Source organism: Carettochelys insculpta, chromosome 1 (genome assembly GCF_033958435.1).
Source record: "Carettochelys insculpta isolate YL-2023 chromosome 1, ASM3395843v1, whole genome shotgun sequence".
NCBI lineage: Eukaryota > Metazoa > Chordata > Testudines > Carettochelyidae > Carettochelys > Carettochelys insculpta.
The window spans coordinates 204,423,483-204,450,038 of NC_134137.1; the positions used below are offsets into that span (position 1 = coordinate 204,423,483).

The window sequence follows — 26,556 nt, forward strand, 5'->3', positions numbered from 1 at the left end:
TAAATTAGCTCAAGGTTACTCCTTGAGGTTTGCAAGGCACCCCCTTGAGCAGGGCAGTCCCTAGGAGAGTACGGGGCCTGGGACACTCCTTCCAACTCTGCCTCAGACCCTCACCCCACCCCTTCCCAGCCCTGCTCCACGCCATCTTGCCCCCCCCAGCCTTCCCTCAACCGTCCCCCCCGAGCGACAGAGACTGGGAAGATTGAGGGGGCGGGGGGGTACACAGGTTGCAGGGGGTCACACCGCTCCTGCACTCACAGATCACAGTGAGAAGTAGAGTGGCCCCAAAGCAGCCTGGTCCGCTCCCCCCCGCTCCCAGTTCCCAGCTGGTTCACGGCGGGGAAGGAATGGGACACCCCCTGCTCCCCCCCGTCCCCCACACTCACTGATGTCAGGAAGTGGAGCGATGTGGCTGGAAGCTGGCGGAGTGGAGTGGGCTGGAGCTAGGTTGTTCTGCTTCCTTCTGCAGCTAGTGCCTGCAGGCGTAGGCCCAAGCACGGCTGCCAGCACCAGGCCCTGCCCCCCAGCTAACCTGCGGGGCTGGGGTTGAGAGGATGGAGCAGGGCAGCCTGGGGACAGTCCCCAGTCAGTGTGGGACATGCCCAACCTCTGCTGCCAGCACCCAGCCCCCTGCCGCTCCCCAGTTGGTTTGCTTGAGGGAGGGGACCTAAGGAAAGGGCACAGCTGGAGGAGTGGAGTGGGCTAGGGCCAGGTAACTCCGCTTCTCACTGCCACCAGTGAGTGCAGGAGAGGCCCAGCCCCTGCCTCCAGCACCAAGTCTCCTATTAGTCCTCCAAGATGTCCTGGGCCCTGCAGGGGCTCCCAGACCACAGGGCCTGGGGCAGTTGCCCTGAACCATTGTATGGACAGAAGGGCCCAGCCCAGTGGAGGCACCACCAGGATTAATTTCCTTTGCAAGTAAAATGGCAGCAGCAGAGGGGTGGGTGGTGGATAGTGGATTCCCTGGGAAATCCCTGGGAAAATAATGGAGGGAATCCTCAAGGAATCCATTTTGAAGCACTTGGAAGAGGGGAAAGTGATCAAAAGTAGCCAACATGGAATCACCAGGGGCAAGTCCTGCCTGACCAATCCGATTAGTTTCTATGATGAGGTAACTGGCTCTGTGGACATGAGGAAGTCAGTGGATGTGATGTACCTTGACTTCAGCAAGGCTTTTGATACGGTCTCCCACAACATTCTTGTCCATAAGTTAAGGAAATATGGATTGGATCCTTGGACTATAAGATGGATAGAAACCTGGCTTGATGGTTGGGCCCAACGGGTAGTGCTCAATGGCTCAATATCTGGATGGCGGTCGGTTTCAAGCAGAGTGCCGCAAGGCTCGGTTCTGGGGCCGGTGTTATTCAACATCTTTCTTAACGACCTGGATGAGGGACTGGGTTGCACCCTCAGCAAGTTTGTGGATGACACAAAACTAGGGGGAGAGGTAGATATGTTGGAGGGTAGAGAGAGAATCTAGAGGGACCTGGATAAATGGGAGGACTGGGCCAAAAGAAACCTGATGCGGTTCAATAAGGAGAAGTGTAGAGTCCTGCACCTGGGGCGGAAGAATCCCAAACATTGTTACAGGCTAGGGACCGACTGGCTCAGCAGCAATACGATGGAAAGGGACCTAGGGGTTATGGTGGATGAAAGGCTGGATATGAGTAAACAGTGTGCCCTTGTAGCCAAGAAAGCTAATGGCACACTGGGGTGCATTAGGAGGAGCATTTCGAGCAGATCTAGAGAAGTAGTTATTCCTCTTTATTCGGCACTGGTGAGGCCACATCTGGAATATTGTGTCCAGTTTTGGGCCCCCCAGTATAAAAAGGATGCGGATTTGCTAGAGCAGGTTCAGTGAAGGGCAACAAAAATTATTAAGGAGTTGGAGCACAAGACCTATGAGGACAGGCTGAGGGATTTGGGCTTGTTTAGTTTACAGAAGAGAAGACTTAGAGGTGATTTAATAGCAGCCTTCAACTTCCTGAAGGGGAGCTCTAAAGAGGAGGGTGAGAAACTGTTGTCAGTGGTGTCAGATGGCAGAACAAGGAGTAATGGTCAGAAGTTGAAGAGGGAAAGGTGTAGGTTAGATATTAGGAAAAACTTCTTCACCAGGCTGGTGGTGAAGCATTGGAATGTGTTGCCTAGAGAGGTGGTGGATTCTCCATCCCTTGAGATTTTTAAGTCCTGGCTGGACAAGGTCCTGGCTGGGATGACTTAGTAGGAGTTGATCCTGCTTGAAGCAGGTGGCTGGACTAGATGACCTCCTGAGGTCCCTTCCAGCCCTGTGATTCTGTGAACATCCCCACTAGGATACTCAAGAGCTCCTTTAATGGCAACAACATCAGGTACACAGTTGAGTGTTGCCTGCTCCCAGGTAATTCAGGCAGGAAATGGCCAGGGGGAGGGGCAAGGAGGGGATACACTTCATGTTGTGACTATAAAATAGCCATGTTCTGGGTGTGACTCATACAGACACATCTCACCCGGAAAGGATCTTGCTTTTCTGCCAGCTATAGCGAATTTAGAAGTTTAGATCAGTCTCACTCCCAGATTAAATGGAATAATTAGGCTTGATTATTTTATAGTACTGGTCACGCTACAGGTGTTCAGACCGATAACGTGGATAAACACTTGCTATTTTTCCTCATCTGAAACAAAGATGTGTATTTTCCCAGCCCTGTACCAGCCCATGGGTTAGGATAGCATGGCGGGGGCTGCTTTGCAGGGTTTGTGCTGGGTTTCTAGGACACTGGGGTCTTGTAGCTATAGAAATCTCCTGCCTCCCACCCCCAACATAGACTGACCTCTAGGGGGCTGACGTCTAGCTCCCTCCCCCATTGGAGAAATGATACCGTTTGCAGCTTGTCTCAGTCACCATGTATATAGACCTTCATTTGCATCTGGAGCATATTAAACAGCCAAGCGTGTTTAAGGGAGCAGGAGCTAAAGATTCTAGATGAAGAGTGGAGTGGTGTGGGCTGTGCAGTGGCCAGATGTGGCTTCAGGGAGTATGGTCCTTTTTTCAGACTCCTAGGAAAAAAAAATGTGCCTGGGCACTAGTCCTGGTGCCTTTGCGGATAAAATTATCCCAATCAGTAACATCAATGCATTTTTTTTCACTTACAACCTTTTCCCATCATTAAGGTTTGAGACCTATAGAAAGTCACAGTGAGAGGCCAGAAGTGTGTTACCAGGATATCCTAAATCGAAGATAAACATGGGTTACAAACCTCCACTTATCCTCTCCACAACTGTGACTTCATCCTCATAACTAAATGGCAACCTTCTCCAGCCAGCATTTGAATGTCTTAAAGATTCAGCCTTGAACGTATAAGTGATCCAAATAAATGGTGAGTACTGTCTATATCATTTTACTTTATATTTTAGACACATGCATTTCTCTCTGTCTGTCCATCCAGGACTCCATTTGTTCAAGAATTCTCCTGAATAGTAAAAGCTAAGAACAGCAAATTTGGTGTGCAGCTTCTTTTTATCATAATTTAAAGCAAGGTCAGGGCTTGTTTGTGCCAGGATAATGGGCTTGTTTGTGCCAGGATAATGGGATGTGCCTGGAATTTGATTGTTTCTCATAAAATGGAAGGAAGCAGTCTGGTAGGAGGGCATTATTCTGCAGAATGATCACAGGAGGGCAGCAGGAGGCCAGAGATGGGAACTAGGACAGCTATAATCCCATTGCACCAGCAGAGGGCAAGAATGGAGAAAGGGACAGCTATCTACTTTATAATGCAGTTCGCCTGTGTCGGCCCATCCCCCAGCTGGGGGACATGCATCCTTTGCCCAGCCGTGCTCACTGCAACAGCCATAGACAGGTGCTTCTCACCTGGTGCCAAGCTGTTGCAGTGACAGAGGGATGGGGTAGTCCTCTCTTCCCAGAGCAGCCTGCCAACTGAACCCCTACAGGACCTGAGCAGCACCGGGGGGTGGGGGTGTGTGTGAGAGAGAGAGGGAGAGATCAAGCGAATCAGTGGCTGATTTAAGGGGCAGGCACAACTCTATTTACAATTTCCAAAATGCTTTAGGAAATACGTATTTCCAAGGTTACTTTTAAATCCCTCTCACCTGCCATGGTACTAGCTGATAGAACTCTTTCAAATCTTCACCTATAACAGTGCTCTCCAATAGGAATTTCACGATCGCCACAGCCACGCGCCCACCACCGCTCCCACAGAGTCAGGCACTGCCCTCAACTGCCAGCAACTCACCAGAGCTGCCACCGCCACACTGGAACCACGGAGCTCTGTGCCAGGAGACCACACCAGGCCTACGGCTGGTGCTGTGGCTGGAGACCGCACTGGGCCCACAGCTGTTGTGGCGCTAGCTGCTTCAGGCCAGAGCTGCAGCTGCACCAGCCGGGCCGGGCCAGAGCTGCCACCACCAAGCGTTTTCCCCACGAAGGCGTGGGGTACACGCAAGGGTGGGCGGAAGGAGCTCCATTCGCCACACCGCGATGTCCACATGTGGCAAATAGAAGGTGTATTGGACACCGTGGACCTATAATGCTCTCTGGGCTTGTTGGTTGCCAGGTGGAAAGGACACAGTGGGGTGAGTTCCTTCAACCTCTTAGCTCTTATTTAATAGGCATGGCTTTGGGAGGATCAGGTAGTGGGACTTTCTGGGACCCTCCGTTAACGAAGAGCAGCATGTGAGTTACATTTCTTTTCACTGTCTCACGATAATACAGAACAAACCCAGGCGGATGGTGTGCACTCATGGGCTCCTCTCTCTGACTCTCCCTCACCAAGATAGCAAGACTGGATTTACAACGATACGCTCACTGGAGCGGTAAAGGAGAATGGGAATGGACCCTTCCTGTGACAAATGGCCCATTACACCCCACCCCGAAAGAATCCTGGTTGGAAGAGATCTCCCTGGAGTTCAAAGCAGGCCCAATCCTGATTAAATCATCCCAGCCACGGCTTTGGCAAGCTGGGACTTAGGAGACCACTAGGGAAGGAGATTCAACCCATCTCCTACTACAGGGGTGGCCAACCCATGGCTTTCAAGCCACATGCAGCTCTTTGCGCAATTAAATGCGGCGCCTGTTTGGAGCCGCGTGCCAGGAGTGCCGTCCACCAATCTGCACGTACAGCCCAGCACTGGGTGGGAGAAACGCATGGCAGCAGTAGCTCCAGTGAGTTGCCAGCATTGAGCCTGAGCAGGGGACTGGGAGTGCCTGGCTCTGGGGGAGCAGGAGGGGGAAGGGAATTGAACCATATCTATCTGTCTACCTATCTATAACATACATCTAGATAAATAGATAAAATATATAATACCTCATTCTTTGCAATCTATTCACATGGCTGTTTGCACTCTATCCATGGCTCTCAGTTCCTAACTCGTTGGTCACCTCTGTCCTACTATGACTCAAAGTGGCAGCAATATCAGCTCCTTGGAGCAGAAAGTCTGGAACAGAAATAGGATGCTGAGTAATTATAAGGCAAAGAAAGTGCCAAGTTCTATGCAAACACAGGGAGAGTTTGTAATGGTCATGGGGCACTGCAGCTACGTTAAGAGGGACAGAGAATCATATTGCTCCAAGAGCCAGTCCTGTGCCAGCACCCAAAATAGAGTTGCTAGAGTAAGCACATAGCAACAGATGTCAAGCCAGGTCTTTTACTAACTGTTGGGATAGAAAGAAAGGCTGTAGGTCACAGGGGACTGAGAGCCATCCCACTGCTATACGGCGCTCATTAATTTCTAGCTCTGGCAAGTTGAAGTTAAAACCATGTGCTGATCACCATCTTATCTTTTTCCGTCTGCATGCATTCCAACATGATTTTAGCAGCTAGAAATTTAATTAGAGTGAGAAATAACAGTATTATATCCTTTAAAAGCAGAAATGTCATGCTTCCAGATGGTGTGAAGCACGCACTTCTAAATTCAGCTGTTCCTGCAACATTAGCCACAAAATCACGTTAAGTTAGAAGTGGGCGACCTGGAAGTATCTGGAATGAGGTGATTCTTCAGCATGTGTTTCAGCCAAGGCATTATTGCTTCTGTTTCTATTGCTCTATTGGCTGTCCTGGTAAGCAGAAAGGATTCAGGCCATCCTTGAAGAAGGAAGAGCCATGGCTTCTCTCTCACACCATGATTTTTTCCTTCTTGTTTCTTTAAAACAAAGAGCCCACCCTCCAGAGCAGTCTGAAGACACTACAAGCAGAACAGTGATGAGTTACAGCTGTGTTTGTGATACCCATCTGAGATTACCCATCTGAAGCTCAATATAGGAAACACACATATATCAGGACAAACAACAGTGAGAAGACCATTTTATGTTTTCATTACAATAAAATCTACTTAGATCCACTGTTAAAACAGTACATAAAATCTCACTTGCAGTTCCCATCACTGAATGAACAGGACTAAAAATATCAAACAAACCAACCCACGCTTGTTTCTCGCCCTGCTGAGCCCTTAAGCATAGAGCCACGCTTATTAGTAACTTGTCAGAGATTTTCTCTCAGAACTCTGAGGAGACAGGGCTCTTGCCATCTTGAGGAAACCTGCAGTTCTTGGAAAGAAACCTCCTTCCAGCATGCAAGAGAGCTGGAGCATGGAGACATCTCAGTGTGGTGAGTGTGAGAAGCAGTCTCCACCTCCTAAGGCTCTGAATGTGAGAGGCATGAAGACACTTCCCTTCCAAGTCTAGGACATAGGAAAGAATGGGAACAAACAGGATGGAGATCGGTCTCTCCTAATATTCATTCTGGGGTGAGAGGCAAGAAGCCAGCCCTTCTTTCAGGGACAAGAAACATGGTGACAGCTGCCTTGTAATGTGGGACAGAGTTCCAAAGAGAGCCCTATCTATCATTGATTTTCCTGGAAGACTCTCCCACAGCAAATGGGATGAGAGCTGTTCGTTGCAGTCTGCCTCTACAGATGGCCTCCCAGCCCACAATAAACAGACAGTTGAAAGAGAATGTCCATGGCTGGTGCCTGCAAAGGTTCATTGCGGCCTGTTTGCTCATGGCTCTGTATCTCAGCCTCGTGGCAACCTCATGGTCTCCAACCCATCAACACGTCTCTTCTGTGACAACATCAAACCACAAGGGACATCCTGGTCGGGAAATCGTTCTGAGGGAGAGAGAAGAAGAAATGTAAAAATCACACAGGGAACAAAGAGAGAGACAGCTTGGGGGGGAAGGGGGGACCCACAAAACAGAATTAACCGCGTGAGCTCCACCAGTGTGTGCTGAATGCACCCGCTGCCACAGGCAAAGGGGCAGCCTTCACCTCCACACTAAACTCAGAGAGTACTGACCACACTACCCAAGCTGAGGGGTGCAACTCACTGAGTGGGCATGGGGACACATTCAACACCCTGATCTCCTTTGCACAGATTCAGCAACCTCCACAAAATAGACAGAAGCAGTTCGCCCCTCCCTGCTAACCAATCTGAGATGTGGATTTGGCACATGCATTCACACAGACCCAGAGAAGTTCGTCACCACATTGACACAAAACTATTCCTCTCAGAGCTATTACACACGCTATTGCCATTAAATGCTTTCCAGCCCACAAAATGGATTCCCCACCCCTCATCTAGCATGGCTGCCATGGATATGGCCTGTGATTCCTCTAAGCCCCCATATCAGAGAGGTAGCTGAGTTAGTCTGTATCTTCAAAAGCAAGAAGAAGTCCTGTAGCACCTTATAGACTAACAGATAGTTTGGAGCAAAATATCTGTTAGTCTATAAGGTGCCCCAGGACTTCTAAGCCCCCAGTGTCTCATCCCCATAATGGTCCCCCTGACCTCGATAACCTCCTCTTCCCCTTGCTCCATCCTGATCCTCCTATGCCCCAACCTCCTCTCTCCCCCACTTCATCTGATTCCCCCTAGTTCCAAATACAGTCCCTCTCCTCACACACTCTTCCCTGATTGCTGTATCCCAGATGACCTCCCCTTCATGCCCTACCCACTTCAGGATGATTTGTGAAGTGCAAAGATGACAGTGCTCATCTCTCCTCATCTCCATCCCCTAAAAGTCCCCACAGCAGCCTCACCCTCAGGATCACTACATCTACTGTACTACCTTTGGTAAGACCACCCCCACTCTATCCCTTGCATGGGGTTCCTCCACTGAGACCCTAGACACCTTCTCTTGCCTGGCGATCCCATACACTCCAGATAACATCCCCTGCCTGGTGTTCCCCACTCCTCCCCTTTGGATCAGGCATGCTACACGCAGCCTCACTGTTTTCTTGGACTCCTTTTTCCTCTTCTTCTCTGAGGCACTCAGGTAAGCCTGATCCCTGGTCCTGTACGAAGGGCCTCGGCTTAACTCCCTCTCACTGTATGGAGGCAGGGTGTCCTCTCCTTCCTCCTGCTTTGGTGGCGTCTGCTGCTGCTGCTGCCCTGATTTGTAGGTGGACGGTGGTGACCAGGCATAATACGTTCCCCCTCGCTGGCTGGGCTGCGAGCTGAGCTTCGAGGGCGTCTCACTGCGTTCGCCGCTCTCCTCATGGCTCCGGGACTTCCTGTCTACAATGCTGCTGTGGTAGGAGTGGTCATACTTCTGACTCCCTCCAGGTGTTCGGCTCACCAGCCTGGGCAGGTGCTTCTCCTCATGGGCTCTTCTCCTGGGCGGGCTGTATGACCAGCCCCGATCTGAGTCTGTCAGTGGCTCACGGTTCCCCCTGCGCTTGCCATAGTACTCCTCTGAGGAGCTGTCCTGGTGCTGCCCTACCACACTGCGTCCCCCTCGCGACTCCGACCTCTCAAAACGCCGGGGCTCCTGACTACCATCTGTCCGGCGGCTGCGCTGGCTGTAGGACTCTGCGAAGGCTGCCAGTTCATCCATGGAGACGGCTGGCACGCCCACAGAGAAGTTCTTCCTCGACAGCATTTCTGATTTTGATCTCTGCTGGCTGCAGGAGAGAGGAAGGCAGAATCATGAGATGCAGTGTGTGGCCCCCACTGGAGCTGGAAGGAGGAATCATGGTCTATCCTCTAGCACCATAGCCTTTTGACACACACAGTCCCTCAAGGGAAAACCAAGAACTAACCTGCAAGAGCCACCCGTAAGCTCTGAGTGAACAATGTTCACTCTTCCAATACACTATCTGTGGAGAGGAAACCGTGCTTTTGTCTTTAAGGTGCTGCACCTCCTAGATGCTGTGCTGCCCTGCCCCCTGGCGATGCTAGGGTCAGATTCCCAGGGGATGAAGGTATGGATCAGTGCACACTAAGCCATTCCCTTGGGCAGCTCTGCAGACCCTACGGCACAGAGCAAGACAGTGCTTCCTGCCAAAGTGCATTGTATCTCTTCGTGCATCAAAGAGACTGGGGTGCAATTTCCAGGAGTCCCACTCAACACAGGGGAGTGGTGTTGGTCTCTTGGCCTTATCAATAACTATCAAATATTTTACTGTAAGTGTTATCGGCTATGGAATGGGCGAGGGCTCTTGCTTTGCCTGAGCTAATGGGCTAAGGCATTGGATCAATTCCATATTTTCCAAGGAAGGCCCAGTTCCATCTTCCCCCATTCTGTATCCCTCTTTTCTGCCAGCTGGGAACAGATGAGCAGGAAAGTAGTGGGCAGAGCTTCTTCTTTCACTGTTCCCTGGCCAGATGCAGCTGTCTCTGAGCACAGTACTCACCTGTGCCTAAAGCTGTCCCTCTCCTCCCTGTAATCAGAAACTGTCTGTGTCCTTGATGCACCACCACCTGTGCTGACCACCCCCGTCCAGTACTCCGCATCACCATCCAGGTCCCCCGAAGGAGGGAGAGGTTTTCTTCGCACCTGCCGGTAAGGCTGACGGAAATTCATGTCCTCATGCAGGGAGCTGAGTTCAGAGATGGTGTTGTTGTCTGCCAGGACACAAGCAAGAGAAGCAAACACTGAAGAGATGTGTTTAAGAGTGAGACCATGATGGGAGTAGTTCTGATACATTCAGACAGAAGCCAAGCCCCCTACTATTAAGAATCCACACCCATTCTCAGAATACTGGCCTGGGCCCCCCCCATTGCAGAATGCTGGGAATTTTGGATCTCAACCCCCAACAGCTTTGGAGAATGCCCCTGGCATGCAGCCTTGTCCAATTTCAGCCTTATAAATCAGCCCCCTCAAAAATAATTTGCACTCTCCCCGCCATTTCTTGTCTGCTGAATGGCTGTCAATCACAACACCGTCAAACACAATGGCATCTGGATTCCAGACGTTCCAATCTGAAGAGAGTCTTTTTATAGTAGATCTGGTGGGTGTAAATGGCAATGTGTTCTGTGATGACTGTTTCTGAGCTACGTGTAATTTCTTTGTTAGTTTCTCCTAATCGGTACAGAGCTGTGATTAATGCCATTCCCTAAACCTTCATCGTCATAGATTTAGGGAGCTTATGCGTCTGTGACTGCCAGGATCTAAAAGCATCTCTATACAGGTACTTACTCTTTGGACCTACTGGATGCACAAACTAATGATAAAGGCCAAAAAGTTTGGGTTTTTTTGAGCCAGTGTCTTGATCCATCACATCGGAATGTCAAGACCCTTCATATCGTTGGGTTGGATAAGTCAGTGACCAGGCTACATCAGGCATTAGACCTCACCTATTGTCTTCACCAGGCATCATTTTTAGGTCTATTCATTTGTTTGTTATGAGCTCTCTGTAAGCATTTCTTTGTAAGTATGCTGGCACAAGCCTGTGTGAACCCTGAATTGATGGGTAGAGCCCAACAAAATAATGAAAGGGCCTTGAGGTGCAAGGGGGAGGGATAGCTCAGTGGTTTGAGCCTTGGTCCCCTAAACCCAGGGTTGCAAGCTCAGCCCTTGAGGGGACCATTTCGGGAACCAGGGCAAATAGTTAAAAAAAAAAAATCCCTGAGGGATGGTGATAGGTCCTGCTGTGAGGGCAGGGTACTGGACTTGATGACCTCTGAAGGTCCCTTCCACTTCTATGAGATAGGTATATCGCCATACATCACCTTCTGCTCAACCCAGAGAAATGGAAAACAAAACAGGAAAGGTGCAGGTTTTAAGGTCAAAACCAGTGTTCCCTTTATTTTTTTCCACCCATGGGTGGAATAAATATTGTGATGTGCACCAAGGCATGCATGGATGTGCACCACCAATAGAAACTCATGCCACTGGCTGTGGCTGGCTATGGACACTCTGCTCACCAACTGGGTGGGATCTGAATTTCTTCTGGGTGGCCACTCAAGTGCTCAGCTTACAGGGAACACCGGTCAAAACCCTGCTTAGCACTCACCACTTCAAGAAGATGTTCTGGAAGTCAATGGAGACCATTCAGAGGAATTCTGCCTTGATGTTTGCCAGTCCCACAGGCTATCTTCTGGGAGTATGACAGACTTGCTGGGCCCCTGGACAAGGCACAGGGGCAGCTCTGGGTTCCCAGAAGGGGAGACCTGGGGTAGAAGAGGTGGGGCCGGGGTGTCCAGCTCTCAGTGCTGTCTGGAACACACCATGCTGCACCTCTCCCTCTGCAGGCCGTCCCACTCCTTAGAGTCGCCCAGAGTGCGCTGTGCAGTGCTTTGGTGGTGATTTAAAGAGCCAGCGGCTCCTACTACTGTTGCAGTGTGCTCCGGACCCTTTGAATTGCCCGGTCCTGAAGCAGTTGCTCCCTTTGTCCCTCCCTCACATTTGTGGGCCTCCACGGAACAGGCAGAGCGTGCAGAGCAGCACTGCAACCTCTTATGCGCACACACCGTCCCTCTACCTCATGTGCCTCAGCCCTGACTTGGAGAGATCATCACTAGGAACCTGAGTCCGCCATTCCTTAATAACAAACTAAGGCTAAAGTTTGGAAATGTAGAATCAAAGTTCCACAAATAATCTGGATTCATGAGCCTCTGTCCTGTACCAGTCCCTTCACACCTGATCGGAATACAGCCATGCCATGATACCTCTTCCACACTGCCTATCTGAACTCTACTCCCCACCTATTAGACTGCAAATACTAATCTACCAGCTGACTCTGACTTGACCTATACTGCCCAGTGGCATAAACCTCCCTTCTCTGTAACCACTCACAAATTGACAGCTAGAACCTCTGATAACTCTTCTCCTGATAAATGCAAGAAACAACTGTATTGTCTCAGATCCACCATTTTGCTGAGGTAGCCCAGTGCAAATTACCTCTCCATCCCCCAAAGTACATGGGGCCTCTATATCCATAAAATACACTGTAAGAGACTTATTGCAGACCCATATTTCCTCCTGAATATATACAGATGCCACACTGTCAGATAGTTATAAATGTCATATACCCACATTTCCAGTTAATACCAGAGCTATATAACACAGAAGGCTGGAATGTGGACCTACATTTTACATGGTGTCAAAAGTTAGGGTTGTAACTCCTTATTTAGGCTCCTACATAAAGAGGGCTGATTTTTCAAAAGCATTCAACAGCCAACAGCTTCCACTGATTTAAATGAGAGCTGGTAGATTAGCAGCACTTATGAAAATCATGCCACATATTTTGGTGCCTATTTATGTTCTGAACCTAACTCTAGGCATCGTACATTCTTGAACAGCTAGGCCACAGAGTCCAAGATCAGTTTCTTTGTGGGACCTTCACTATGAATTTATAGACTACTAATCATAGAATCCTAGGCCTGGAAGAAGTCGTCTACCCCAGGCCTCTCTAGGAAGGATCATACAAAGAGTGTTCCTCACATCGCTCACGCATCCTCCTGGCTGGGTCAAACTGAGCCAGTTCTTTCTCGACGTAGTACAACACCTTCATGGAGTCTCTCTCCTTGTCGGCCTGGATTCTGTAGCCCTTGCGGACTGCTAGGAGAAGAAAACATACAGAGGACAGCACTTTGAAACCAGGAAGTGACTTGTGGTATACGTGATTTCCTGTAGCTAGGTGAGCCCACCTCCTCAGGCAGATGTCCCACAGCTCCCAAAGCATGTGGCTCAGGTACTGTGTTTTTGCTTCAGGAGAAATTCAAGAGCAATGTGGTATGAGGTTGAAGACCTACATTGTTTATAAAGTTTACAGCATTAGTAAAATGGTTTTGGAAGAAACCACTGTGCAACAGCAACAAAATACACTGTCACTGGCAGAGGGTGAATCTACTCCATCCAAGGACTTGAAGAGGATAGAGTAACACTCTCCTCAGCCTCAGGAGAACACCCACTATTTTGGACCCTTTGAAAAACAATTTGGTAGGCCAGCAATAAGGTGGGAGGGGACGTGGCAGGCTGGCGTCCTGTTACGCCAGACCCTCTACTCGCAGAAATGCCAATGGCATAAGCTCTTAGGTAGCACTACCTTGCACTGAGGCCAGGTGACTGGGAATCAGGAAGCTGCACTCCCCCACTTCCCTACTCCACCTGAGCACTGCTTGGACATGGTGGTATTTGGGCCGGTGTATTCCACGGAGTATCACATGTTCCAGGGGATACAGAGAGAAACACATTAAATGTCTTCAGGCCTTTAAGTGCCTTAAAGGTAAATAATGGAATTCTGACATTTATATTGAATTTGTTGGTGAGCCAATGGCAGAATCTTAAAACAGATCCTATCTGTTCTGCTGGGCACCTGTAAAACCGCAGGCTGCAGTATCCTTTACATACCATATTTTACACAAAATATAGGGCTCAGTCATGACTAGTAAGTTATCTTACCGGTAGGGGGAGTGCTATACCCCTTTGAGGCACACAGCATCCTTCCCCGCCTGTGTGCCAGAAGAGGTCCATACTTGTGTTTTCTCCCTGCTATGTGCCTGGAGCCACAAGGACTGTAATTATGAGGGGCTCCTGCATAGGGCACATGGTATGGAAGGCTCTTTGTGCCTTTTGTCCCCCTACCCCACACATTCACATAAGACCCTATCCCAATACGGCCCGTACTCTGTAAACAGAGAATTATAGCATTCAGGTCTTTGAAGAAATGAAAGTGTTTCCCAGAGAGGGTTAAGCAAAGGTCTCAGTCTCATGCTATTTCCAGACTGATCTGGCTGCAAAATGCGAATAGCAATCTGACACTCAAACTCACCTACTGGGTGAAAAGGGCTCAGGGAACAAGAAGAAAAATCAAGTTGGGAACCTTGATCATCTAGAACTTGGATCCTACCAGTCCATTTTGTATGGATCTACTATGCCTGCTTATATTTGAGCACACACCAGACATTGCTTGCACACTCAGCTTATACTGTGGTTTTCAGTAACATTGGCTGGTGCTTTATGCTGGCAGATTCTCTCAGTTTTATTCCACATCCTGATAATGGTAGTTACTAATATATAAATACTATGTTATGTTGCAATGATGTGCACTGGCTGGACTGTAAGTGCCCATCCATATAAGATGTTCCTGTGCAATAAGCCAGATTGTGAATCCTCAGCTCACAACCTTGTCATGCAGTAACTTGCCATATGGATATGGCTACAGCATGGGAAAGTCATGCTGTGCAGCTTGGCGTGAAGATTTCCACAGTGCTGTTGTCATATCCAGGTGGTGAATTACTGTGGGGCAAGATGATGCACTGCAGATTATATTCTGGCTTGTCGCATAGTAATATGCCATGCAGACAAGTCCTGAGTCACCTTCTGTCTTAAATTGTTGTGCAGTACCACTGTGCTCCACTCCAAAAATGGCTGCATTTCACCTGTGGGTAAATCAATCAGTTCCCATAATTAGTTTGTGAAGTACTGTTGGGGTAAAAGCTCTTTATGGTATATTGTTATTGTGCATCTGTAGGGTAAATAACCCTATTAAAGCAGGACCTTGCATATGTGTTCTGAGTAATGACATTTAGCCATACTGAGACATACTGAGATCCCATCAGAAAAGCGTTTGCCATTTGGCTGCCTACAAAATGCTTTTAAACAGCTCAGCTGATGGAAGTCAAAAATTTAGTTTCTCCATTATGCTTTGTAATTGTGGCACTCATATTTGTTTACATGTGGCAGGGAGCTCCCAGCTTCTGTGACAGCAGTGGTGGTTGGGAGCCCTAGGTTCTTTTTAGTTGCCTAGGGCTACCTCCCTTTGGCAGCCCTGGTAATATTTATGTCTTCTCTGTAACTTTAGAAGTGTTTGCTCTGAAACATAAAGCCCAGAGCCTTCAGAAAAATGTTATCAAGTGCAAAATGCTAGTTTGCCACAGGAGCACTTATCTGCTGCCCAACAGAAGGACCATAGAGATAACTACTTTTACATGGGCATACACTCTGTCTCTCTCATCTAATCATTCTGGGCTGCTGCTACACTATGACATTCTAGTTCTGTGGGAGTAAGGGAATGTTGAAGTGGGGCACTTATTTAAAAGCTGCCCCCATCTTCACTGTCAATCTGCAATTCAAAGTCTGTTAGCGCAGCTTCTATTATGCTAATGAGCCCTGAATATGAATGTTAGCGCCTCATTAGTCTGCTTCGAATTGCCTCATTACCATGGCACCTCTGAGGGGAGAATGGCAGTGTACCAGCAGCCCTGGACTCCGGAGCGCGGGTGGGGGGCAGGAAGGGAGAGGAAGAGAAGGGAATAAAAGTCCCTGACAAGAAGGAACTGTATATGTTAGCTAACGTCCAGAGACTGTAAACTACAGCCAGACATCCCAAGGGGTTGTCTGTCTGTCTGTTGTCTGTTCTGAACAACGTCAGTTAGGCCCAGAGCACTACAACTCTGTCACTCTTGGGCTAGAGCTGGTAACACATGGGCACGTATAAGTTTGCTGGCCTTAACCTATAAGTAACTCTCATGTTCCACTCATGCATCTGATGAAGCGGGTCTTTGCCCACAAAAGCTTTAAGGTCCAAAATCTCTGTTAGTCTATAAGGTGCCATAGGACTTCTTGTTCTTCTCTTGTTCCTTTTGGTCTTGTTAATAAGTCTTTTGAGGATTCGCTACAGGTGTCGTCCTTGGTGTAGGATCTAGCATACTGACTGACCTGATGTAAATGATTGGTCTCATGGGACTGAAGCAACTTGAGTATGGTGTGATATTTGGCGTAAGTGCCCTGCATCAGTAGGTGCAGTTTGCCTGGGTGGCAAGACAGGCTGGGAAGTCCGTGACTCCCTCTAAAGACTGTTACAGTAATCCAGGAGTTTGCATTTGTTACTGGCTTGGTAATGACAAAATATACCACCAGTCTGGGGTGTCTGCCCTGAGGCAGAGCCACTCCAGACAACATGACAATGCCCCATATCAGGGCCATCCCAAGGAAGGGGCAGGGGCTGGGGCAACCCCCTCCAGTGCCCCAGGCAAAGGGACCAGGGTAACCTGCCCCCTCACGTGCCACAGGCCTGATTCCTCTCTGGCTCCACCCTACTCCCTTAACCCCTCCCCAATCACCCAGGCCAGGAATTACCTCAGGCAGGGTGCAGCAGCAGCCAGGGATCCCCTCCCCCACCCCCCATTCACGACACAGGCAGTGGGAGCAGCAGCCTGTTGTGCTCTGTTGTACCACACCTCCTGGCCCACTGAGCAGGTGGCAGTGGCCTCTTCACGCTGCTGCGGAGAAGTGGGGGTTAGCAGGATGGGAGGGCTTGGTGTGGCAGAGCAGGCTGCTGCTTGCCCTGCCTGTGTGATTAGTGCAGGGGTCAGGGCGAGGGGAGGCGACCCCCTACTGCTGCTACCGCCCACTGCTGTGCCCTGCCATAGGTCATCTCCCACCCTGCTGACCATAGGACAGCGGGGGGGGGGCGAAACAGGGGGCCCCCAAAAGCGCAGGACCTGGGTGACCGCTCTGGTTTGCCCTGTGGATAAGATGACTTCCTGCCCCTCCACACCTTGTTTTACATAGGCCACGGAACAACCATGAAATGACAATGACTTTGTTCATTTTGAGGTTGTGCCAGATATTTATTTGGGTAATATATATAGCTCATGGAACTGACAGGGGATTAGTTAGGTGTAATAAACTTCATGCTCGGCTTCCTATTGCAAGCAAAAAGGAAAACTAAATTCCTGGCTAACTCTGGAAGAGCTCCTGAAATTAATAGTGGCATTATGTCGGTTAAGACAATCATGGGACGTGCAGGGAAAATGTGCTCCCTTGCAGATGAAGCCTGGTTCCTGGGGTTTGACTTGTCCAAATTCATTATAACAATGCAAAGTGCTCCACTTACTGCACCTTTTTCTTATGCCTCTGTGTGGTCCTAAAACACTAGTACGTCACACTTGCGCTCCTCAGCAGAAGGTTTTCAGTGCCATTTTCACATTTTTATTCCTGTTTTAAAGACAGAAAAACTAAGGCACGGAGAAGTTAAATAACTTGTCCAAGGTCACACGCCAAACCAGTGGGAACAGATCCCTTCCCCATTGTAGTACTACCCAGGGCTTTTTTTCTGTGGAACACACCAGAATGGAGTTCTGGCACTATTTTTCCTGGCACCAGCATTCTGGAAGCCAGTTGAGTGGCTGCCAGCCGCATGCGACTATTTAAGGAGCCATTTGTGGCTCCCGCTGCTGCTGCCACTTACTCCTCTGGCTCCCTGCCTGCCACACTGAAAGAGTAGTACTCGATTTAATTGGTTTAATGGCTAAGAGCAGGGATCCAGCCATTAAACCAATTAAATTAAGTCCTACTCTTTCAACATGGCAAGGCGCTGGGAGCTGCCCCTGCCATGCTGTATGTGGTGGGAGTCAGAGAGTTTGGGGAAGCCATGCAGCCATAGTGAAGAAGAGACAGTGACCAGCACCACGTGGAGCTCCTGAATAAGCAAGTGAATCCTGGGTTGCGGGGCAGTTTGGGCATGTGAGGGGTAAAGCCTGGGGGGGCAGGGGTGTGGTTTGGGGCTTCAAGGGGGTTAAGCTTGAGGGCAAGTGGGGAAGTTTAGGGCTCTGGGGGGGGTTAAGCCTGGGGGAGGATAGGGCAGTACAGGCCTGTGAGGGAGTTAAGCCTGAGGGCAGTTTGGGCCTGCAAGGGGGTTAAGCCATGGGGCAGGGGGTTGGTTTGGGGCTGTGAGGGGGTTAAGCCTGGGGGGCAGTTTAGGGCTGCAGGGAGTTAAGCCTGGGGAATAATAGGGAGTTAAGCCATGGGGAAGCGGGGGCAGTTTGGAGCTGGGAGGGGGTTAAGCCTGGGGGCAGTTTAGGACTGCAGAGGGTTAAGCCTGGGGGTTCAGTGTGGGGCCGTGAGGGGGTTAAGCCTAGGAATGTGGCGGCGTGGTTGGGGACTATCGGTGCTTTAGCTTGGGGGCTGTTTGGGACTGCAGGGAGTTCTGGCACCCTTTTTTTGTATAAAAAAAAAAAAAGCAACACTGTTCCTACCTTATGAACCACTATTGCATTCTTACATGTGAATTCTGTCCTTTAAGAGCACTGCTTTTATGATCCATTTAAGACCATGTTTACACTGGAAGAAGAACCCTGTTAGGTGCAAGTTTAGATTGTGTTAATAAAGATCTTTCAGCGTCTCCCTTGCCAGAATGGAGTGAGATTGATTTTGCTGAGAACAGTGCTCTCAAGTGAAATGATTGCTGCCCATCTGCCCACCCCTGTCCCAGTCACTTCCCAATCTATGAGATCTGTAATACACCTCTTGGACAGAAAAATCCTTGACCAGATTGGTCTGGAAACCCATACTAGAGCCTTGCCCCTAACAACACTGTTTAAAATGGACATATTGTCTTAAAAATTAAAAATGCAAACTAAACAACTGAAAATCTAGTCTTTACTTGCCTGTTACTTTACTTGCCTTTACTTGCCTGTTGCCTTTACTTGCCTGTCTTGAGCTTAGGGCTTTATTCCCCCTATTCAGAATGGTAAGCTGGGGATCCTGACCTTGGATCTAGTCCTAGCTTTGTCACTGGCTCACTGTGTGATCCTGGATAAGTCACTTAAACTCTCTGGGCCTCAGCTTTCTCATCTATAAAATGGGAATAATCTTATTAACTAATGTTGCAGGGATCACTTGATTATTTTTTAAACTATCTAAGCTGGGACACAGACTGTCTTTTTGACCTGTGTTTGTACAGCACTTAGCATAATGGGGTCCTAGACTGTCACTGGGGTATAAAAATAAAATATAATAAAACTTCTTAAGATCCTACACTGTCTTTTTATTAGTATAGAACTGCAAAGTCTATATAAACTGGGGTCTTGACAAGTAAAGAGCCTTTTCTTTCAGATTTAAACTGTACCCAAGTCACAAAAATTTAATTTATACTAGTATTGTAGTAATGAGCTTGGATCTCAAGCAGCATCTCCCTAATTCTTTTGAAGAGCCTGAAACAAAACCTGAAACCAGGTGCTCTGACACAGGGACATGCAGCGACATTTTTGAAAGCAGGCATTGATTTTTCTGAGAGAAGGTGTTCAATAATTCCACGATGTTCCTTAGTCCACAGCCTATGGCCAATGCTGCTTTCGACAGGCAGTGACATTTTACAGAAAGAAAACATGTTGTGAAGATGATTTTTGCATTAGATGTGTTTCTGCTTTGGGGCATTGGCTGATTTACTTCCTGTTTCTAAACATTGTGTTCCAGACCTTTTCACTGACAATGGAAGTGTGTTCTACAAGCTCACTAGTTTGCCGATTCATTATGTCCATGAACACACATTATGCCCATTGCAAATGCCCATGAATTGTGATTTCAGTGGAGGAAAGTAGAAATACATAGATTGTTGAAGCTGAACCAAAGAATGGGCCTGACCTATGGTTCATCTACCCTAGAATCCTGTCTTTTGACAATGGCCAGTGCCGGATGCTTCAGGCAGAATGAACAGAAAAGAAAAATTATCCCGTGATCAGCCCATATCATCCTGTCTCAACTCTATCAGTCAGAGACATAAGGACACCCAAAGCATGGGCTGTGTGCCCCCGATCATCTTGGCTATCAACCCTCCATGAACTTATCTAGCTCTTTTTGGAACCTAGTTATAACTTTGGCCTTTAGTACATCCCCCGTCAAAAAGTTTCAGGCATTTACTGTGGATTGTGTGAAAAAGCACTTCCTTAGGTTTGTTTTAAGCCCGCCACTAATTTCATTGTGTGATTCCTGATTCTTGTATTATGTGCAGGGGTCACTAACACTTTCATACTCACTCTCTCCACATCATTCTTGATTTCGTAGACTTCTATCATTCCTCCACCCCCATACCCACCCTGCCCCACCTTGTGGTCCATTCCTTGCTCAGGTGAGATGGCTTGTGTGTCTCAAGGACCTGGAGAGCTATGCCAGTGGGAGCTTCGGCTCCGTGAATGGTCACCCAATCAGGACAGGTCAAAATGTAGAGACCACACAAATTTGGATCACCGCTCTCCAAGGTAAAAGGGGTTGGCTTATGGTTAACAACCCTATTGGTAAAAAAAAAACAAACAAAAAGTTACAGAGGCATCTACAAAGAAACCTACTGCTACACAAGTCTTTAGAGGGGCTGACAATCTGCTTGAATTGAGTATGAAGCACGGCAAGGACAGCCGCAGGGAAAGCCAAAAGGAAGCTGCCCCACAGACGACTCTTCTCTCACCCAGGACAACCACCCAGTTTGGTAAGTGGAATGTTCAGACCATGTATCAAGCGGGGAAGACAGCACAGATAGCAGCGGAGATGAAATAATAGAAGCTTGCAGTTTTGGCTTGTGTGAGACAAGATGAACACAATCTGGGCAGCTACACCTGGCAACAGGTGAAACCCTCATCTACTCAGAACATGAAGAAGAGGGTGCACCACACACACAAGATGTGGGCTTTCGGTTATCCAGAGAGACATCTGGTGCTTTAATGGAATGGACAGCAATATCATCACAGATCATCACAGCCAGATTCTTCACCAAAGTGTGAAAAGTACTAATTGTGCAGTGTTATGCACTAACCAATGAAGCAGCCGAGGAATGTAAAACAAACTTCTATGAGAAACTACAAAGTGTTGCCAACCAGAAAGCAAAGAAGTATATGTTGAGTTTGATGGGCGACTTCAATGTGAAAATTGGAAGCACAAACACAGGCAGAGAACAGACCCTGGGAAAAGAAGGCCTAGGCAACATGAATGAAAATGTAGAGCGCTTCAGTGACTTTTGTTCCATCAGTGGATTGGTGATAGGTGTTTCTCCACAAAAAAGGATCCATAAGGTCACCTGGGTTTCACTGAACCACCAGTCAGAAAACCAGATTGATCATATCTATATCAGCAGTTCTTTCAGAAGATCGATGCATGACGTCCACACTAAAAGAGGAGCAGATGTAGGTTCAGATCACCATTTGGTCATAGTGAAACTCAGGTTCAAGCTCAGAAGGTACACCACAAAAGTGACCAAGTCAAGACTGAGATTCAGCACAAAGCAGCTGGAGGATTTAGAGATGAGACGTTTTCCAAGTGGAGCTGTCCCACAGATATGCACTTCTGTCAAACCTCTTCCTGAAAGATGCTATCATGGAACAAATTTGAGAACACATCAAAACAGCCTGGAAAGAAACCTGCAATAAAACATTGGGAAATCAGACAAGGCATCACAAAGTATGGATCACCACAGGAACTCTGAGAAAAGTGAAGGAGCAAAGGACAGAAAAGCAGCAGTCAACAACAGCAAAGCAAGAGCAGCCCAGGTGGAAACTCAGAGACTGTATTCAGAAACCAACAAAGAAGTTTAAAAGGCTGTAAAACGGGACACGAAGAACTTTGTGGAAAACCTTGCATAACAAGCCAAACAAGCTGCAGGACAGAGAAACCTGAAAGAGCTCTATAACATCACACGGAAGCTAGCTAGGTCATGGCGTACAGTGGATCAGCCAGTAAAGGGTAAGGAGGGGTGTGCGCTAACAAACACAAGTGAGCAGCTCAGCAGAAGGAAGGAACACTTTGAATAGCTACTGAACAGCTCTGTCCACGTGGAACCTCCTGAGTTACCACCTGAAAATGTACTGCTGCAAATTAACAGCATCAGACCTACAAAAGAAGAAATCAGAAAAGCCATTGCCCATCTGAAAAGTGGAAAAGTACCTGGGCCAGGCAACATCCCCGCAGAAGCAATCAAGGCAGGTAATGAGACATCAGTCAACATGATGTATAATCTATCTGGGAACATTTGGGACGCTGAAGAGATCCCACAAGACTGGAAACATGGCTACCTTATCAAGCTTCCTGATAGGCAACCTGAAGGAATGGAAGAATTGGAGGGGCATCACGTTACTGTCTATCCCAGGAAAAGCGTTCAATAGTATTCTGTTGGAGAGAATGAAGACAGAAATTGATAGACGGCTCAGGGAAGAACAGGCCGGATTCTGAAGCAAGAGATCCTGTACTGACCAAATAGCAACTCTCAGCGTGATGATAAGACAATCGCTCAAGTTGAACTCCCCACTGTACATAACTGTCATAGACTTTGAAAAAGCCTTTGACAGCATTGAAAGAGACAATTTGTTCATGATGGTGTCTTGACAGAATCCTTCAGATTATTGTCAAGAGTGCAACAAGGGTGACTATTGTCACCTTTCCTGTTCTTGACCACAATGGACTGGATTATGAACAGGACAATAGATGGCCATCAACGATGCATTCAGTGGACACTTTTCAAACAGCTAGAGGACACTGATTTTCCTGACAGTGTCACCGTCCTTTCACACCAACATGAAAGCAGGAAAGAAAAAGTCACAACGCTAGACAAAACTGCCTTGATGACTGCACTGTGCATTAACAAGGGAAAGAGTAAGACAATGAGGTCAATCAGTCCAACACCACCACCATCACACTGGGTGGAGCAATTCACCTACTTGGGTAGTATTATGGGTATAGATGAAGGAACAGAGGAGGATATCAATACCAGGATAGGGAAAGCTATAGCTGCATTGAAGACTCTCATCCCATATGAAGTTCACAACTAATATCTGTGAAGATGAAACTGCAGATCTTCAGCACAAATGTGAAGAGTGTGCGTTTGTATGGAAACGAAACCTGGTGTTCTAAAAAGTCTTTAAATCACAAGTTACAGACATTTATAAGCAGATGCCTGAGGTACATCGTTCACATCAAATGGCAAGATTTTGTTACAAATGAGGAGCTTTGGAATAGAGCAGGACAAGAACAAATTGACACTGAAATCAAGAGAAGAAAGTGGAGATGGCTAGGCCACACTCTCAAAAAACCATCATTTGGCATATTCTGGCCAACTCTCACAGGGAACCCCCAAGGAAAATGCGAAAGCGGAAGACCTCAGACACCATGCGGAAGGTCTACTGAGGTTGATGGACAACAACGGGGGTACTGCTGGAGCCAGCTAGAAGTTTTGTCCCAAGACAGAGTGAAGTGGAGGAGACTTGTAGATGACCTAGGCTCCACATGGAGTACAAGGTTTAAGTAATAGTAGTATCATTCTCCCCTCCCTCTTGCTTGTCTTTTTTTTTAAAGTGATCATTCACAGTCATTTAAATCTTTGTACGTCAGCTGTCCTAAACTCCTATTCATTTTTATTTCTTCTTTGCATTTTTCTAGTTCTCTTTAAAAGTGGGGTGACCTAACTGCATGCTGTATTTAGTGTGGCCGTACCATGGATTTATGGTATTTTCTGTCTTATTATCTATCCCTTCCCTAATGGTTCCTAACATCTTGTTAGCTTGTTAGCAGATGTTTTCAAAACACTACCTGGGAGGGCACCAAGATCTCTTTCTTCAATGATATCAGTTAAATTGTATAGTTGGGATTATATTTTCCAATATCCATTACAATGCATTTATCAGCACTGAATTTCATCTGCCATTTTGTTGCTGAGTCACCTAATTTTGTAGGCCCCTTTGTAGCTTTTGGACTTAGCTAGTTTGAGCGGTTCTGTATGATCTGAAAATCATGCCACCTGACTGCACCTTTTTGCAGACCATTTATAAATATGTTTAACAGCACTGTTCCCAGTACAGATAATTGCAGAACCTTACTATCTGCCTTTCTCCAATATGAAAACTTATTCCTACCATTTGCTTCCCATCTTTTAACCAGTTACTGACCCATGAGGGCACCTTCCCTCTTATGCATGTGACTGATTACTCTGCTTAAGAGCTTTGGGTGAGGGACCATGTCTTCCATGAGTGCTCCTTTAGCACCTTGATTGTCCATGGGGCCACACTTGGTTGGCGCACTTCCTGCTTCATATGAACTTTTTGGTAGTTCAAAAAAAAAAAAAAAGTGAATATGCTGAAAAGAGTGGAGGAAGATTATTTCAAAAGGCTGATTCCTTGCTTGAGTTCTCTAATTGCCTTCTCAGTGTCATGAAATTGAATTTTGATAACTAATGATTCCATTCTTTCTCCCCCCGCATTCCCCATGCAGTTTCCTATGGGCAATAGTGCTCTTCCCCACTTCTCACCCCTAAATTGCTCTGTGATGTGGTTGTATCCTGCTAAGTGTGCCCGATGTTCCTCCCCAGCAGAGGCTGTTTCTCAGTGGTAGCTGAAGCAGGTGGGGAAGACACATCACACAGATATTGTAAAAATATTGCTATCAGTCCAATCCTAGATCTAATTTCAAAGGCAAGTGCCTCATCTTTAAAGTCCACAGGGGTATGGCCTGGCTATGTCAGAGTGCCTGTCACAGCACTCTCCCCATGTCATGCAGGAAGCAGTGGCTGACTGAGCCCAGGTTCTGATGTGCTGGGGCAAGGGACAAGCTCTATGTGTGTCTGTGTCCAGCCACAGGGAGAGTTCCTAGCCAGACGTAGAGCTCCCTGCTATGGAAGATCATTAATATCCCCATTTTGCATATGGGGAAGCTGAGGTAAAAGGGTCTTGATTAAAATAATTAAAACTCATGATTAACATTCTGGCTCTGTCCTGTGCATAGATCACACCATTTTCTCCATGGAGCTAACTTTCCTTCTCCAGCCAACCCCACTCCCTTCTAGAATGGTCTGACCAACTGGCAGGAGAGACAGGGTGCAGATTACCATTTTGGTTTCCTCCACCGGAGTCACTTGGCGCTAGAGGAGGGGGATGCGACTTCTCCATCAGCACAGCAGGAGATGGCCCGCCAGCTACAGGAACAGTGGGGATGTAATAAGGACCCGGGATGGAGTTGACAGCAGATGGATATCCAGCTTTTGCAGCCTTGCCTGCTTCATACACTGAAAAGAGAGCAATAATTAGCAATGAAGGGCCAGTCCTTCCCATCCAATGTGCTCCTCCTGCTGTTGCTCCAGCTTCAGATGTTGGAGATTGCCCAAAAGGAGGTGTGGAACTCAAGAGCCAGTGGATGTCTCTGAGTTGAAAAAGAGTTCCAACAATCATAAGCAGCAGCTTTTTCTCTGCCAAAGGCCCTCAAAAGCCTGGGTAGCGGAAAGCACTTGGCACATAAATCCAGGCTCCACCCAGTTTCTTGTTTGGGTTTGTAGCAGGTCATCGTGAAGACCAGAATGGGACTCCCAAGAGGCAACATTATTTAAAAAGCTCATGAGCCTCAGCAAACCTGGCAAGAGGTTTGGGACTGAAATGGAACCTGGCCTTGTTGCAGATGTTCTGATTCACTCTAGTAGGCGGCTGCTTTGCCACGTGGGAAAGTCACACACTAGAACATTCTAGGCTCTGCAGCCACAACACTTTTTAACAAACACTGCTGACAGGACTGCAGCTTTGGGATGTGGAAAGGAAGAGAAGAGGAGCAGGCACAGTTGCCAGCACCTCATTGGCAGGAGACCTCTAGAAATTGCATTTTTGATTAACTCAGAGCATTCAACCATTAAACTATAGGTTGGGTGCTTCATTCTTAGTAACAGGAACTATCTAGTCAAGTGAGGCCTTCAGCATGGGGGAGGACATGAACAGACTTCCCTCGCATTCTGACACACAGCAAAAGGGACGTGGGAGGAGTCCTCACACTGCGGTCACTGCTTGAGGTGATCACTCACATGCCCGTGGACAGCAGCAGGAATCTGGACAGCAGGGGCAGCGGACGTAGCAGCAGCAGCTATGTGGGCAACACTGGCACCAGCAGATCCCAACCAGCAGAAAAAACAGGAAAGCCCCAAGGATCACCAGGCCCACAAACACCCACTCTGGAAACCAAATCAGAACATGTTAAAAGACAGAACAAACTGTGAAAGGCAACAGCCATGATTCCAGCAGGCAGGGTAAAGAGAGAACAGGCATGTGAGCTAACAGAAGGAGCAGGATCTCTTCTGTTGAGAAGTAAGGAGACAACAGGTCCCTCCTACTCTATACACTGCAAGCAGAGGTAGATTTAACGGGCTAGATGGTTGTCTAGTGACCTTGAAAAACAGCCTCACTGAAGCTGTAGCAGCTTGGCTGTAGAAGCCCAACCAGGACACTGATCGGTACTCTAGTGGCTAGCCTGGGCTGGCACGCGTCTCTGCTGTTATTATTCAAGCTAACTAGCTCAAAGCTAGCTTAGATATACCTCCACAGGTCCTGCAGTCACATCTCAGAGACAGAGGGTGGTGGAGTCAGGGAAACAGGTTCCCTCTCACTGTGCTGGACAGAGGAAGTGCTGAGGAGTGAACAAGATGGAGTCACTAGCTCAGCTCTGTCCCTGTAGGAGAATCCCCCTTCTGAGAGAACAGGCAGTGCTAGAGGAACATCATAAAACATGTTACACGACATTTGCTTTCTCCAGCTGTGTTTGCGCCCTGTTGGTGCGTGCTCTGCCCCAGCATGCTAGTTTTAATTATGCAAATGGTGCCAGAAAACAC

At 47.9% G+C, this 26,556-nt stretch overlaps 1 protein-coding gene across 4 annotated transcripts in view; it reads right to left on the reverse strand.

Moving 5' to 3' along the window:
- Positions 1-6,276: 6,276 nt before the first annotated feature.
- Positions 6,277-26,556, reverse strand: part of ILDR2 (immunoglobulin like domain containing receptor 2) — a 51,328-nt gene continuing 31,048 nt past the window's right edge. For 3 of the 4 annotated variants that reach the window (XM_074998089.1, XM_074998072.1, XM_074998064.1), the window contains 6 exons: positions 25,756-25,902; positions 24,799-24,975; positions 12,657-12,773; positions 9,625-9,835; positions 8,220-8,892; positions 6,277-7,098 (listed from right to left, as the gene is read on the reverse strand). In XM_074998089.1, coding sequence (XP_074854190.1) covers positions 7,063-7,098; positions 8,220-8,892; positions 9,625-9,835; positions 12,657-12,773; positions 24,799-24,975; positions 25,756-25,902 — 1,361 coding nt within the window. In that variant the 3' untranslated portion in view covers positions 6,277-7,062. The remainder of the gene's footprint in view (positions 7,099-8,219; positions 8,893-9,624; positions 9,836-12,656; positions 12,774-24,798; positions 24,976-25,755; positions 25,903-26,556) is intronic. The other variant, XM_074998081.1, reaches the window with a different exon arrangement.